Source organism: Gopherus flavomarginatus, chromosome 3 (genome assembly GCF_025201925.1).
Source record: "Gopherus flavomarginatus isolate rGopFla2 chromosome 3, rGopFla2.mat.asm, whole genome shotgun sequence".
Classification (NCBI taxonomy): domain Eukaryota; kingdom Metazoa; phylum Chordata; order Testudines; family Testudinidae; genus Gopherus; species Gopherus flavomarginatus.
In genome coordinates, this window is record NC_066619.1 from 212,836,961 (window position 1) to 212,854,362 (window position 17,402).

A 17,402-nucleotide genomic window follows, 5' to 3' on the forward strand; every position below is an offset into this window, starting at 1 on the left:
CCTAAAAAAGTCATTATCAGTTCCCTATCATCTGAAAACCACCTCCACAAAACAAATTTCTCAAATAATTTATTAAAACTACCTTATATAATTAAAATTGGAAGATTTTTTTTGAAATGTCAGTTTATTTTGCACTAACAGAGATGCAAAAGCAAATAAATACAAGTCAATGCAGTTTTTTTAATAGTACATTTCAAGTCAGTTTCATTTACAGGATCTCATCCATAGCAGTGTTTTGGAATGTTAGTGGTAAACAATAAAGAATATTTATTTGTTTAAAAAACATTGATTTTATTGTCAACAGAAATTTTAAAAAAATAGAATAAAGTAATTGTTCGCTATGTGCTCAAACAAGAAGAATATGGTTCTGATAATTAGGTTTCTAGAAATCATATTGTACATTACACACATTCTTGTTGAAACAAAACTCTAAGGTCTACACTATGAAGTTTACCAGAAAAATGGCATTCTGAAAATACAGCCTTGAAATATATCAACACGATTTTGAATCCTCCTGACAAAACCCTGAACTTTTGCTGGTAAAGTTAAACCAGGTCCCCAAGTGACATAAGTACTGTTCTATCAACACAATGACAGTGTGAATACTGAAGTAGTTGTACCAGCAGTATAGTACTCCAGTAACAAGCCCACAAGGCAACTGTTTCCACTGCAGTGACCACTCTGATCAAAGAAGTCTGCTGCCCTGGAGTGAAACTCAGAGTTCACCACTAAAATTGAAAAAAGCACCCCCACTTCAGGAATGTTCCTAACAAGATTTATAACCACCAAGGTTGTAAAAACGCAGGGAAATTAGGGAGGATACAGAAAGAGACTCAACAAATGGTAAAATAAGCTCTGACCTGCGTTTTATGCTGACAAAGGAGACACGGAAGGTAGGTACAACAGGGACAAGTTTCAATGCCAAGCAAATGGGAAGGAGCTACAGCAGGCTTACCAGGACACAAAGGAGGGCAACAAAAAGTCTGGAACTGCTCCCAAGAGTTGCTGCTATTATGTGGAGCTCAATGGCATTCTGAGGAAGGATTCCTATTATTGACAGACACCCATGAGCTCCAGAGGAAAGCACCCCAGAACGCAGAATAAAAAGAAGCTCACTGAGAAGGGGGACATGGATAATGCACAGGGGATGTGGACAGTACGCAGCCAACGGAGAGCCAGAAGCTCTAACACCTAGAGAGCAAACTAATCACTAAGGAAGAGGACCCAGAAAGACAGCATTTATTACTCCCATTTATGCAGCTCTTTAAAAACAAACCATCCAACCAATGAACCACTTTCTAATAGCACCAAACGTTTCCCCACCCCCTCAAATAGTAGGTGAATTATATTTTAAAGTAACCAGTTTATTTTAAGAGCATGAACTGGCCATACTAGGCAAAAACAACAGAATGAAAATGGGGAGGGGGAGAGGGGGTTACACAAAAAGCATTCCCAAGTAAATACTTTTGCAAATAGCCCTGACAATCTTGAAACACATTCCTTCATAGGCAATGTAACCAAATAAAATTAAACACACTGCAAACAGGAAAAAAAATTCCAGCAATTGTAAACTACACACAAACCAATACCTGAGCATTCAAAATACATACTGGGACAGTGCCTACCTGCTCACAAATAAAATCAAATACATACAATTAAAACAGAAAACAGTACTTGCAAACAAACCAATAATTGGGAATTCAGACTACATGATTTTGCAAAACATGCATTGTAACTGACTGGATACAGATTTAGAAACCCAAAACACATGATTTGCATGCTGTGGAAAGAGACAGAAACAGTGTCTGGTTAATTCAGAGGGGACTTGGCTTGGCCAACAAACTCAGCAATCACAACCCTCCACTACTTGCAAGGTTGTTGGTTTATTTTGGCTCATGCAGCTTTTGGTCCTCTTGGGCAATTTCACTGAAGATTTCAAGCAAGTTTTAATTGATCTTTTCCTAGACATTTCTAGGCACAGCAGCCTTGTTTCTCCAGCCACAGTAGAAGAAGACCTTCCCACTCTACAAAGGCCCCTGGGGGGAGAGAGGCCATCACTGCCAAGAAGCCAGCAGCATATGGCCCAAGCGACTGAGTCTTCTTGAATAGATGCCTCTTCTGGACCTTTGGTAGCTTCATGAGCTATGTATCTGCCAGGATCACAACTACCAGTGGAAAAATATGTCCCTGCTTCCAGTTTTTTCAAAAGGAGTTGTTGTGATATTTTGGGGGACCTGTCTGTCTAATTTATGGATTCTGGGTGAGATTATGAACTCTCTCTATGTTTCTTCATCAGGCTGCCAACTTCATTTGAATGTGCAGCCCTTTGTCTTTTCACCACCGTGTTGAGCTGACATTCCAAAGGATATGCATTGCAATTGTAGCCATGTTGGTCCCAGGATATTAGAGAGACAAGGTGGGTGACATAGTATCTTTTATTGTACCAATTTCTGTTGGTGAGAAAGTTTGAGCCACAAAGCTCTTCTTCATGTCTGGGAAAGGTATGCAAAGCATCACAGCTAAATGAAAGGTGGAACAGATTGCTAACTACTTATGCTAAACACATATTCTAAGGGACCATTCAAGACAATGGACAACCCTCAGATATCCCATGCCAAACACTTTGCCAAACTCAGCCATTTCATCCTCACCCATAACAATTTTACATTCAAACATACATTTTGTCCAAACCATAAATATAGCTATGGGTGCCAGGTTGTGTCCCCAATATGCCAATCTCTTCACAGACCACCTTGAAGAGGAATTTCTGAACAAATGCACCACAAAACCAATGACATACCTAAGGCACATTGCTGATATTTTCCTCCTCTAGACAGACTGCATAAACGCCTTCATAGATTTCTACCACATCTTCAACAAGCACCAGCTATCAATTAGTTATCTATAGCCAGGCACTCAGATACCACAGAATACGCTCGGAGGGGAACCTCCAGGATATATACTTTAACACACACAAAACCACCTTCACCAGACAAGGACACTCCACCAGAAAAGTAGACTGCATCATGAAACAGGCCACTCAAATACCACAAAAGAACTGCTTCAATAGAGAAATAAACTTCCCTCCAATCACATACCCTCTAGTTGACACCTACTATCCCACACTGGAATCCATATGGGGTATCAAACAACTACAACCCATATTCCACCCCATCCTGAAATAAATGTTTCCTGAACCCCCACTACTGGCCTTTAAACAACCTCTCCCCAACCTCACCAAGCTCATCAGAAGCAAGCTCCCCACAGGCCAACTCAAAGGAGCACCAGACCCTGACACAAAACCAGAGGCAAAACCTTTAGCCCTATCTCCATTGCTACAATAACCAACATCCCACGTAACACACCTTTCAAAATCCCTGGATCCTATTCATGGCTATCACAATATGTGGTATATATCATCCAGTGCCCTAAATGTCTCAACTATGTGGGTGAAACCAGACAATCACTACGCTCTTGAATGAACTCACAGAGGAAAACGATAAAAGACAAAAAACACCCTATCACCTGTGGGTGAACATTTTTCACTCTATATCTGCCCTATCAGTCCTCATCCTCAAAGGAAACCTGAACAACACTTTTAGAAGATGAGCCTGGGAGCTGAAATTGATAACTCTGCTAGACACCAAAAATCATGGACTGAACAGACACACTGGATTTAGGGTTTATTACAACAATTGTCAACCCACTATCTTCCTCTTTTTGTCTTTTGACTGCAGAGGTGTTAACAGGCCATTGTACCTTGAATGGTCCCTTAGAATATGTGCTAACTACTTATGCTAAACAATCTGTTCCACCTTGCACTTAGCTGTGATGTTCTGAGTATCTTTCCTGGATCTGAAGAAGAGCTCTACCTGGCTCGAAAGCTTGTCTCTCTCACAACAGAAGTTGGGTGGGTCTAATAAAAAAATATTACCTCACCCGCCTTGTCATTCCAAAGAGCAGTGATAAAGCGCTGACGATAGAGGATCATTAAATCAGGAACTGCTGAGACTGTTGACATCACCAGGAGTGGAACCTTTGGATGGGTTGGTCAGTGTGACAGCTGGAGAGTGGATCTCAAGAGAGAGCAATCTGGGAATTGTAACAGGGCAGTCACAGGGAACTGGGAGCTGGAAGGCCAGACAGAAGGTTTAGCTAGATTTACCTGAGAAGTGGGCTAAATAAAGAAAAGTTAGACCTCTGCAGAGGGAGCCTGAAGAGAGCTCAGCTTGGTGTCCTTATCCCAAGATACTTCCCACAAAGGCAGATCATGGTGGCCTTTGAAGGGGAGATACTCCTCAGAGAAGGTGAAGGATTCCCCAAGTCATCCCAGTAACTCAACAACAAGGCTTGGTACTGAGAGGTGACATCAGACAAATTATGGCACACTAAGTATGTTTTTTTGTAAATAGATGAAAAGCTCAAGACAGACTTACATAGACAGGATAAAATGAACGGTTTGTGTGTATAAAACTATTTTTAATGCTTCCAGTTCCAAGTTATAGTATATTAGTTCTTACTTAAATAAGAATTTATTTTCACTAAATCTAAGACTCAGCCTGAGATGTTGTATTAAGTTATTGAGACACCTGAATATTGCTTCTTGAAGTGACATTATGTAATAATTACCATATGCTAGAGTATATCGCTGAGTTTCCAGTCCCTGGGGAGAAAAGGCTAAAACCTTTTAACTCTGAGCCCACGTCCACACTACAGGGTAAAATCGATTTTATTAAAATCGATTTTATAAAGCAGGCTTTATAAAATCGATTTTGCGCGTCCACACTAGGGCTACTTACATCGATGTTGAGCGTCCATGTTCCCTGGCGTCCATCTTTTCCCTGAGCGTTGCACTCTGGGTACCTATCCCACAGTTCCTGCACGGGTCCCTGCCCTTTGGAATTATGGGTTACTAGCCCAGTGCATGATGGGATCAAAGTCCCCATCCTGGGTGGTTCTGGGTACAGCCCCCCCCCCCTTCCTGTAAACGGAACACAGTCAGTTCGCGCTGTTTTTACTGGCTGCAGTGAGGGAAACGCCATTTTGCAGCAAGCATGGATCCAGGTCTGCTCTTGTCCTTGATCGCGAATGCTGTAAATAATTCACGCATTCTCGTTCTATCACTGCTGACCCATGATGCAGAAATGCAAGAGAGAATGCTTGAATGCGGGGACGACAGCGATGACGAACTGGAGAACGAGTTTTCTGACTCCCCGGGCCCCTGCACGTTGGAGCTCCTGACGGTTATGGGTGAGGTTCTACCCGTTCCGCGCCGCTTTTGGGCACGGGAAACAAGCACTGACTGGTGGGACCGCATAGTCCTGCAGGTGTGGGACGATTCGCAGTGGCTGCGGAACTTTCGCATGCGTAAGAGCACTTTCTTTGAACTTTGTGACTCGCTTTCTCCTGTCCTGAAGCGGCATAATACCAGGATGAGACCAGCCCTCACAGTGGAAAAGCGAGTGGCAATAGCCATATGGAAGCTTGCAACGCCAGACAGCTACCGGTCAGTCGGGAATCAATTTGGAGTGGGCAAATCTACTGTGGGGGCTGCTGTGCTGGAAGTATCCAAAGCAATCATTAAGCTGCTGCTTCGAAAGGTTGTGACTCTGGGAAACGTGCAGGCCATTGTGGATGGCTTTGCTGCAATGGGATTCCCTAACTGTGGGGGGGCCATAGATGGAACCCACATACCTATTTTGGCACCGGAACACCAGGGTGCCCAGTACATTAACCGCAAGGGGTACTTTTCGATGGTTCTGCAAGCCCTGGTGGATCACAAGGGACGTTTCACCAACATCCACGTGGGATGGCCAGGAAGGGTTCACGACGCACGTGTCTTCAGGAGCACTACACTGTTTAAACGGCTGCAGCAAGGGACCTACTTCCCTGATCAGAGAATAACAGTTGGAGATGTCCAAATGCCTATAGTTATCCTTGGGGACCCAGCCTACCCCTTGATGCCCTGGCTAATGAAGCCATACACAGGCAGCCTTGACAGTGCTCAGGAGTTGTTTAATTACAGGCTGAGCAAGTGCAGAATGGTGGTAGAATGTGCATTTGGCAGGCTTAAGGCGAGATGGCGAACGCTTCTTACTCGCTCAGATCTTAGCCAAACCAATATCCCCTTTGTCATTGCTGCTTGCTGTGTGCTCCACAATCTCTGTGAGAGCAAGGGGGAGGCCTTTATAGCGGGGTGGGAGACTGAGGTAAACCACCTGGCCGCTGATTATGCGCAGCCGGACACCAGGGCAATTAGAAGATCTCACCAGGATGCTGTGCGCATCAGAGAAGCACTGAAAAGTAGCTTCCTCATGGGCCAGGGTACAGTTTGAATGCTGATTTTCCTTTCAATTGATTGCTGCCCTCCCCGTCTATGCAGTGTTGCTGCTGCAAGATACTTTGCCTGCAGCATTCCTCAATTGCTTGCTTAGGTTACTTGCGAGAGCTGTCCATTGGAAAACATATAATTCTGTATTTCCCAATTATTACCTACCTCCACCATTAGCTGCTTCCGTCTGCTGCTAGGCACAGTACCTGCAACCTTCCTTAACTGCTTTTTTATTGAAAATAAAGTTACTACTATTTGTTACAAGAATTGTGTTCTTTATTTAAAATCAGACCCTTTCATCAATCAAGCATCATGCTTGTTGTTACAATACTGTGCATGAAATTTCATAACTCAGCGTTCTATGGGGGACGGAGCGAGGGAGGTTTGGAGGAAGGGGGAGGGAGGTTTGAAAGAAGAAAGTGCATCAGAGAAGACAGAAAAAGAATTCTCATGGACCAGGTTACGGTATGGCTGCTTTCTTTGTTTTCCCTTTATTACCCATATCCCCAATTGTCAAATCCTGATGCTGATAACTAGCTTCCGTGCAGCTTTCCAAAGCTGCTTGCTTTAGTTCATTACCAAACTACAGTCACACTGCCTTAATAGCATGACCTGAGAGTAAGAATAGGCAAAGGTGCCATGGGAGAAGTTTGGATCATTAGAGGAGGGAAAAAACAGGACACAAAGGGCTTTTCAATCTAATGAAAGCCTTCTGGTTGGAGTGTCCGCAGCAGTGGAGGGGGCTGGTGCAGAGAGCCTTCCCCCACGCGTTCTTACACGCCTGGTTCTGGAAGGTGTGGGACAGGGTGAGTGCTGAGGGAGGTTATACACGGGCTGCAGGGGCATTCTGAAACCACGGAGCTCTTGCAGCATATCGCGGAGGATGTCAGTCTGATCACGAAGAAGATCCAGAGTTGCTGCTCGCCAGCGCTGATCTTCCTGCCACCTGACATCATTTTTGGCGTCCCTCCTGTCTTCGCGTTGACTGGCAGCCTCCCTGTACTTTGCGACCAGTTGCTTCCAGTCTCCCTGCAGAGCTCTATCTGTACGGGTTACTGCCATAATTTCGCTGAACATGTCCTCACGCGTCCTCCTTTTCCTCAGTCTTCTTATGATACCCCCCCCCACGTAGATGAGAAGCGAGAGGGAGGCTGGAGAAATGTGCAGCTGTGTGTGGGGGGGTGGGGTTTGGAAAGAGTGATAAAAGAATCATAAGAGACACATTTCACACAACCATGCATACAGTCTTTCTCCTCACTGACCTGTGCCTGTTACCGAACCTTGAACATTTTACTTTACCACAAGGTCACCTTAGGATTCCTTTAATACTTATTGCTTGTGGCTGAGGACAGAGAGTTCTGCTCAGACGCAGGTCAGGGGAGCACACAGACCGTGCCCGGAGAAAATGGTAAGTTAATAATGGCTAGTAATCCCTGTAGTAGATTGTACTGGTAATCAAGCTACTCTCCTTCCCCGGTTTGCTCTCGCATTCCCTGAACAAGCAGGTCTCCTTGCCTGCGGTTTGCTCGGTGGTTCGGGGAACGCGAGAGCAAACCACGGCGAAGCTACTCTCCTTCCCTGCTTTGCTCTCGCGTTCCCTGAACAAGCAGGTCTCCTTGCCTGCGGTTTGCTCGGTGGTTCGGGGAACGCGAGAGCAAACCGCGGCGAAGCTGGTCTCCTTCCCTGCTTTGCTATCGCGTTCCCTGAACAAGCAGGTCTCCTTGCCTGCGGTTTGCTCGGTGGTTCGGGGAACGCGAGAGCAAACCGCGGCGAAGCTGGTCTCCTTCCCTGCTTTGCTCTCGCGTTCCCTGAACAAGCAGGTCTCCTTGCCTGCGGTTTGCTGGGTGGTTCGGGGAACGCGAGAGCAAACCGCGGCGAAGCTGGTCTCCTTCCCTGCTTTGCTCTCGCGTTCCCTGAACAAGCAGGTCTCCTTGCCTGCGGTTTGCTGGGTGGTTCGGGGAACGGGAGAGCAAACCGCGGCGAAGCTACTCTCCTTCCCCGGTTTGCTCTCGCGTTCCCTGAACAAGCAGGTCTCCTTGCCTGCGGTTTGCTCGGTGGTTCGGGGAACGCGAGAGCAAACCGCGGCGAAGCTACTCTCCTTCCCCGGTTTGCTCTCGCGTTCCCCCAACAAGCAGGATGAATCCGCCCTGTTACAATGGAGACTTTTCTAAAAACCACCTCATGGGTCACTGTTTTAGGAAAGGTTTTTAATCTACTTGGTCAGTGACTCTAAGTACAGGTATTGATTTGAAGCACCCAGTAAAAAAGGCTTACATTAAACCGAAGCTTTTAGTAAAAAAAATTACTCTCACCAGAGGATGGTCCCTCAGCTTCATTTTCTGGAGTACTGCCTTGAGATGGAGTAAGGGTGAGGAAAAGATCCTGGCTGTTTGGGGGGATAAAATGCTCTGTGCTCTCTGCTGGAGCCTCCTCCTCTTGGTCCTCATCATACTGATCATCGCCATCAAATAAATCTTCCGTAGTTGCAGGAATCACGACACCCACCTCTGAATCAACAGACAAGGGGGGGTTCGTCGTTGCGCTGTTCCCCAATATTGCGTTAAGCTCGTCGTAGAACCGGCATGTTTTGGGGGCAGAGCCTGACCTGCCCTTTGCTGCTTTGGTCTTCTGATACGCCTGTCTGAGCTCTTTCACTTTCACTCGGCACTGTAACGAGTCCCTGGTATGTCCCCTCTCCCGCATGGCATTAGAAATTTTTTCAAAGGTTTTCTCATTTCGTCTGCTCGAGCGCAGTTCTGAAAGCACTGACTCTTCTCCCCATACAGCTATCAGATCGAGTAACTCCTGTGTGCTCCATGCTGGAGCTCTTTTCCTATTTTCAGGAGACTGCATTCTTCTCTGTGCTGCTGAGAGCTCCACGCTGTGCAAGCAGGAAATGGAATTTCAAACTTCCTGGGGCTTTTCCTGTTTACCTGGCCAGCAGAAGAGTACCTTTACCTGTGTAGAGCGGCCACTAGAGCACTGTGGGATACGTCCCGGAGGCCATTAACTTCGATGGCCGTCCACACTATCATAAAATCGATTTTAAAAAATCGATTTTGGGGTTACTCCTCTCGTTTTGATGGAGTTCCAAAATCGATTTTAGGGACCCTTAAAATCGATTTTATGCACTCTGTAGTGTGGACGGTTACAGCTTTAAATCGATTTAGAGCTCTTAAAATCGATTTAAAGCTCTAGTCTGGACCTGGCCTGAGTCTAAAAGAGACAAGGTGAGAGCATTGGATGGTGGCAGCAAATGTACTTGGTGACTCTATCTGGTACAGGCGTCAGAGGTTCTCCAGAGGGGGATCAAGTCATCTCAGGGTGCTAGACAGAAAGCTGCAACCCAAGAGTGTTCCTAAACACCCCAAGCCTATGGGCAGTACCTGGACACTGTTCAGACTCTGGAGCTTTAAAGCATAAGGGGATTCAACATTTGGATCCCCTCAACATTCTGGAGGGAGAGCTTAACTAGATCTGCGACCTGTATTCCTAATGATTTGAGATTCATGTACATTCCCTGACCACCCAATGTCATGTCAGTACAACACCCATGGTGATCCACCAGTACTTGTAAAATCATGGAAAAGTAGCCTTTTCTCTTTCTCTACTTAGAAAGAAGAGCATGGGTGGGAGTGCGGGCACTGATTCAGGGAATTAACCTATTATTTCCTGCAGTTGCCCAGAATCACAACGTTGTGCAGCAGGACACACTTAAATGGCCTTGCAAACCTGGGTGACAACCACTCCCATCATAGGTTTTCCAACACCAAACTGATTTCTCACTGATCAACAGCAATCTAAGGTTACAAGAGTGGTTACAAGAGTGATTGCCACCTATTTCTTCACTGTCAGAGCAGCTTTTGTTTTGGTGTGTCTGCACTGCAGCGCTGGGAGTTGTTTACCAAGTTCACCCCAAAACATGTCCTTCCACATCCAAAAGTTGTGCAGCCATTACCGGTCATCCCCAGTTTGCACCATCATTTGATCCCATCACTCAGTGCTCATTTCACAGGGCCACAACCACTGCTCCACCATGTTCATCTGGGAAGTAATACACCTACAGCAGCTTACCAGTTTCACTGTCTATATCATCCACACCTCCTCAGTAATCTCAATATACTAGCTACACAGTTGTGGGTCTGCAAATACAAAAGAGTGCCAATGATCTGTGCAACTTCTGAGAGTGACACAGTTGAGAGATTGAAAATCCAGTGTGAAGTAGTAGATTATGGGATGGACAAGAGGGAATTTGAACATTTCTCAGGGAACTGTGGGAGTTAACGTACACTAAAGAAATTTCCCAAAATATGGTGCACTGGTCAGTGGTGTTTGGGACACTAGAATGCGTACCCACAGTACCACAGCCAGCTGATATAACCTGATGCTGTGAGGAGAGATTGCACCAGCTAAGGCAGCCAAATATTCAGATTCTAGGACTGGAAGGGACCTCGAGAGGTCATTGAGTCCAGTCCCCTGCCCTCATGAACACTCTCTTCTGAAAGAGCGATGTCTGTAGTTATATACTGGCAAAACTTTTCCCAATAAAAAACTTCCTAGTGTAGATAAGCTCAGGAAAAGATAAGATTTCGTTTATTAAAAGGAAACATTATTGTGTACTTGCCTTTGGGTTGTTTGCATCAAACAGGCCAGTAGAGAGCCCAATCAGTAATGAACTTTTGCCTTTCCTTTTTGCTGGCGATACAGATCGTGAACGAGGTGGAAAAGGCTCTTCCAGTGAAGACTGAGCTGACAGAACTGGTGAGGTTGTTGGTACGCCTTGTGGTTGTGGCACCTTCTGGAAAAAGGGTTCAGGTTGCATAGAGTCACTGAGACAAGTGTCTGGGGTAGTGAGAGAAATAAGGTTATAAATTCATGCAGACAAAAACTCCAAGCCTCTAAGCAAATGGCAACAAGAGTTGAACTAGGATAGTCCAATTATATCATAAAAAGAGACATCAGCTAATCTCTACATTTTAGAGTCACTTTCTTTAATATATTGTTTTAATTGTTTCATATAAATAGTCAAAAATGTTTATGCTAGGAAATTCAATTTAAGTTTCTCTTCTCCTGTATTTACCAAGACCTTTAAAAACATAGATGCAAAATATTACTAAGTTGAAATATGAAGATTTTTATTAATCAATATTCAACTTTTGAAACTTATGTGTAAGTTGGCCATACACAAAGAAGTAGTTTACAACGTATATTCTGTCATGTTTACACCTGGTTTCACACTGCTTAACTGTATCTTACAAAATTAAAGTGGTTCATTTTCATTACTGTAAGGTATATTTGTGCAGGGTATACTGCTTATAGTTTATTACAGAGAAGCTCCCATAAGGAGTTACTGCAAGAAAGTTTTGACAAACCGCATTTCATTTGTAAATTACTATATAAAATCTTGTACATTATGTTAAAACCCTAAAGCACAAAAAGTCAAATATATATAGTCTGATGAAATTTAGAAGTGTAATCAGTTGTCAGAGTATTTTCTCACAATACAAATCTGAATATAGAAACAAATCATGTAAAATACTAAATGTTCTGAAATATTCATTTTATGTCAGGGATACCAAATCATCCCTAAAATGCGTGGATGGTGAGAACATATTTGTTTAATAATATTAACTGTTGCAGCACAGTCCACTCATTTATTTCTAGTTAGCCCTGTTCTAGTCTTGTATGAAATATATTGTAAGACAAATACCCATTATGGGAAATGTGGAACTAGCTATTAAAAATACAATATACACCATATAAACTGGAGCCCTAAATTTCATAGGACCAAAGAATTTCCTTAAAGTTTCCTCTATCCTGGATCTATAAAGGTGTTTTTATTATTATTATTACTAGTTATTATTTTATAGTGCCGTAAGTGTACCTGTGCTTCACAGAAGACACTAAAAAGACAGGACACTTCCCTGAGCAGCTTACTAGATAAAAGAATATAAGAAAATATTTCCAAATTTACATTTACTCTACCTCCACTAAAAAAAAACCACTAAAGACTTTGTTTTTTTTGTTTGTTTTTCGCTGGTTTTTGTTTGTTTGAAAAATGCAACAGAAACCACAGAGGATGCCCCCTTCAACAGAATGCCAAAGCACAGTGGAAGATACAAAAAGACCATCTTAACACTAGAAATCCAGATCTAGGTCATGCTCCAAGAATGGATAGCATTAGCCATGTAGGGGGTGTGCTTAAGAGCATCCAAGTGAAACATTAGATAGCCTCCGATAACGTGACTTGTGAAGCCTTGTCTGCAAATTCAACCTGTTCTCCCCTGATAGATGCCTCAGAGCAGGAAACTGATACAAGCATAGAGTGCCCAAAATTAACCTGTAGTACTGCTGCCTCTGCTGTCATGGTGGGGACATGCACAACTCCACCTCAGATCAGCATGGATGAATCAAGTGCACAAGGTCAAACCTCATTTGATGGAAGTATTTGCCAAAATAAATACATAAAGCAGCAACTAATAATGGAAGACAAATTAGCTCTGTAATTCTTCACAGGCCCAATCTTAGAGCATTAATCCTTGCTTATGCTAAACTCCCACTTAAGTTAATGGAAGTTGACTCCTAAATTTGTGCAATTTTTAACAGAGTATATCAGAAATGAGCCCATGGCTGTAAAGAAGTTCTACATCACTGAAGATCTCTGAATTGCATAATGCCCTTTGTGTACTGCTCAGTCAAGGGATACGTTTGTATGTATCAATCAGGCCCTGCAGTTGCCCTCAAAATTTTTCAAAATTGGAATAACTGCTTCAGATAAAGGTCTTAAAGTAATCATCTTCTCTGTGGTTTCTCTTTTATTTGCTTATATGAAAAAATATTAGGACAATTAAGAAGAGCTGATATAAAAACCTGCTTTAATGCTACAAGCACAGCTGATTATTAACATTCCCCTTTCACTCATTTATTTCTTCCTCTTTGTTCGAATTTAGTCTTTATATTTCACGATACTGAATATCCATTAGTTGTCTATACATCCCTCCTGCTCCAATTTCTTTAATTCCTATGCAGTTGAAGTCTCTTGTCCTGTTTATTTGCTACTTTTCCCAATTTTGGTGTCATCTGCAAATCTGATTTATACCAACAAGAACACCTAACAAAAGAAGACCTGCAGCAAATCCCAAGGAGACAGAAAGGTGCTTGAGATTTTCAAACTAGTTGGACAAAGGCAATGCAAACCCTAAGAGAGTCCTGGACTGCATTACAGTTAACAGGGCTGTCATTCTCATAGGCTGACAACCACTTCAACATGAAAGAGTCTGTGGACTTCCTGGAAATACTCCATAGACCACCGATGAACTTGTGCAGAAGAAATTATTCTAGCAACTACAGAGAAGGAAGGTTATAATCAGCTAGCAATACTTAAAATTATTACTAATTATCCAAGCTAGAGATAAATATCTGTTCCTAACTTCAGGTCAACAGTGTTTTTACTAATATCTAATGTACAGTGATCAAATCATGGCAAGTATTTTCTGAAAAGAAAAACAATGGCACTTTTGGGGGAAGAAAAAGGTTTGTTGATTGGGAAGTCCAAGATTTGGCTTTCTTAATCTATGAGCAGAATCCCTGTATGAACTTTCTAGAACTACAGAGTGAAAGTGGCAATAGGACAGAACAGATTTGTCTTTTGGATTTAAAAGGTAATACCCATATACTGTATAACCAATGCTACTATTCAAAAAAAAAATAATTTAGTAGTCTCCTCACTGACCAGGAGAATCTTCTTCATGCGGTTGCGCATTATGTGGCATTTCCTTCTCCAAAGCTGCTTCATCACCATCATCGTTCTGACAGGCAGTATCTTCCTGTGGCCTACAATTTAAAATAATCATTAATGCAATTCATCTACAGAGAAAGTCACCCAGTCATCAAGGGTAGGTCTACACAGGGATAAAAGCCCTACTAGATGGCTACAGCTGAGCCAGATCTGCTGATTCGGACTCGTGCTAAAAATTGCTCTGTAGATGTTTGGGTTTGGGCTCTGGTACCCTCCACCCTCACAAGCTCCCAGAGCTTCAGCTCCAGCCCAGCTCAAATGTCTACACAGCAATTTTTGATCCCCAGGGCCAGAGTCAGCTGATCCGAGCCAGCCATGGGTTTTTTTCCAGGTGTAGCTATATCCCACATTGACAATTAGAAGCATCAGGGCTAAAGCCAAGTATAACATTTTAATTAAGTGAAAGATGTAAAGTACTAGTCTGTCAAAACCTAGCTATTGTTTTGAATGGTTCTACAGACAGTGACCAAGAAAAAAAAAAGTGCAAATTGTTACTCACTCATACATCGTTATTGCTTCCCTTTCTTTAACCCACACATCATGAACAGTGATGAGAAATTGGTCACTTTTGCACTTATTTTTTTCAGTTTCTTCCAATATTTCTTCTTCCAAATCATCCAGCTCTAAAGTAAATAAAAGAATGATCACAACAACAGAGCATTACAGTCAAATACTCAAATGAAAGAAAAAAAAATCACAAAAATATTTCTTGTCTGAAAAGGTTACATTTACATTCTTGGAAGTTCAGTTACTTTTGGACTTTAACAGAAGGCAGTTTTGCAGTCCCAAAAGGCACTGCTTTCCACTAAGTTCCCAAAGCACAGCAGTGCCAGGGTGCCCAATCCACAACTGGGAATATGGAGAGGTCACCTCCAAGGAAAAAACTCAGCATTTCCTTAATTCTGTCCCCAATATCTCAATTTAACATTGCCTACAAGTTTTTGGCATTTAATATATTAGAACTGTAATATGACATACTAACTTACTGATACACATCAAAGTTTTGGCAATTTTTTGTTTAAAAAAGTAACAACTGCATTATTTTTAATGCCTTACTGATTAAGACAATGTTTATATTATTTAGAATTAGCAATGAAAATCATACCATCTAGCACAACAGGTCTGGATGGCACTTGGGTGGCATCAAGTGTTTGTGACTCCTCTGGTATTGTCCTTTCAGGTTCTATGATACCAACAACTGGAGCTGAAGATTTCTTTCCAATACAAGAAGCAATTTTTACTTCACTGTTTTCTTTCACTGTTAAGGGCTGAGAACCTTCCTCAGGAACTTCTATAGTATCAAATAATACAGATGTATTATACAATTTTAAAAAGTGAACTTTATCTGTTTTGGTAATGATAAAGGATGAACTGTAGAGTTTATAAGTATAATATAAGCAACTACCCATAATAAGAGTAAGGAAAACACCGTGTTTACAAACTTTATTAAAAATCAAAGAGCGAAGGTGAATCTACTTTGCTTTAAAAATACTAACAGGTTTATTTATTTATTACTATTTTCATAATTTCAGGGAAATAAAAACATTATATTGCCCATAAATGGAACAACTTGTTCTTTTAAGTCTGTATGCTTCAGACTAATCTAAAATACTGTTTTGCAGTACTACAAGTTTTACCAAAGAAATCTTTTAACCTAATCTGAGGAACTGTAAGAGTACAAAAGTTGGAAATGTATATGAATTCACATATCCCTGAAAGGATGAAAAGAGATCACAAAAGACACAAAACTGACATTGTTACAAATGACTTTTATGTAAGATGATAATATAATTTGTGTGTCTTAATATTATGCTGAATGAATTTTCTGCTTACTTGATTAGGCAAGAATAACTATTGGTATTTAATGATCTACCCAGCACAACTGCAAAAGACAATTCATTGTTGTCAAATCCTAATTCTTAAAATTTATTAAACTTCTACTATCTTAGCACACCAACGTACCATTCCAAAAAGTTAGACATACTCAGTACATTTTAGAGCATGGGATTACATTTAAGAGTTGAAAATCCCAGTGCAATTTGTCTCTCTCTGCCAGGACAGCATGGTCCTCTGTCTCAGTGGAGAATCACAAGGAAAGAAATTAACATTAGATGTTGAAACACTATCAGCATCTGGCATTTAAACACTGGAAGCATGCGGGGGTGGGGGAGAGAATAAAAATAAAAAGCCAGAGGCCAAAGAACAGAGGGGAAAGATATTAATCCTATCAGAGACAGCCGCTTTGGAAGTGCCAGGATTGATAGGTGAGGAGCTCAATGTATTTATCTAATATTAGAACACAAGTGTGCCAAGCTACAGGTTTTAAAAAACGACTCCTACTTTTTTGTCCAAACTATTCCACTTTGCCAGTCGTCGAATCCTCAATTAAGAGAGACAAGAAGATTATGGTGCTAAATAATAATATATTATTTGTCCAATGGAGGCTATCATTTAAACAACAACCGCCTTTCATAGTCCTTTTTAGTATCCTGTTTCTTTGTCAAATTTGTTTCTTTGTATTTATCACCATATCACAATTGATATACGACAGTGGGAATGAGGGACAAGATGAAAGAAGGAGGAACAAACAGGGACAGAATACATTTCTATTGCTAGGAAAGAGTCCTCACCACAAAAACAAGTGGTCAATATTGAGCAACAGCTGATGAAAAGAATTCTGCTGAATAGCAGACTTACTTTCTTGTTAATTAAGATCCTACCTGAAAAATATTTGGCAGTTACCTGTAACTGGAAGTTCTTAGAGATGTGTGTTCCTCATCTGTATTCCACTGGGGGTTAGGCATGCACACCATGCACCTGGAGTCAGAGAATCTAAAACTAGTGTATGTTCATCCACATCTTATGGGCATGCCAGAGATGGCAATAAATCGTCAGGACCGTCCGGAACCACTGGATCTCATTGTTTACGGGTCTTTTTCTCGTGCCTGTGAGACTTGGAAAGTACTTCATCCCCTTGAGCCAAGCAAGTGGAGGGAGCATCCATCTTCTTTGATTTGGAGAAAGACTTAGTCTCATTTTACGGGAGTGCTTCCTTATTTCCCAGCTAGGTCCCACCCTGGGGTCTCGGGGGGTGGTTCCACCAGCACTGAGGTCTGCCACAGTAGCAAGATGCATGCTCCTTGCTGAATCAGACCAATATATATTGTGTGTGTGGGGGGGGGTGGGGAGTTCTCTGGCCTGGGTCTGAATGTGGTCAAATGGCGAGATCCATGAGATGCTTCTAGAGGGTAAGTGCCCAGCCTTCTCAGGCAC

At 42.3% G+C, this 17,402-nt stretch overlaps 1 protein-coding gene across 4 annotated transcripts in view; it reads right to left on the reverse strand.

Moving 5' to 3' along the window:
* Positions 1-17,402, reverse strand: part of NEK1 (NIMA related kinase 1) — a 127,098-nt gene that overhangs the window by 22,418 nt on the left and 87,278 nt on the right. For 3 of the 4 annotated variants that reach the window (XM_050946172.1, XM_050946169.1, XM_050946170.1), the window contains exons 28-31: positions 15,235-15,420; positions 14,629-14,752; positions 14,064-14,164; positions 10,766-11,173 (exon numbers count right to left, since the gene is read on the reverse strand). In XM_050946172.1, the coding sequence (XP_050802129.1) occupies positions 10,941-11,173; positions 14,064-14,164; positions 14,629-14,752; positions 15,235-15,420 (644 nt within the window). In that variant the 3' untranslated portion in view covers positions 10,766-10,940. Of the gene's footprint in view, positions 1-10,765; positions 11,174-14,063; positions 14,165-14,628; positions 14,753-15,234; positions 15,421-17,402 lie in introns of those variants that run through there. The other variant, XM_050946174.1, reaches the window with a different exon arrangement.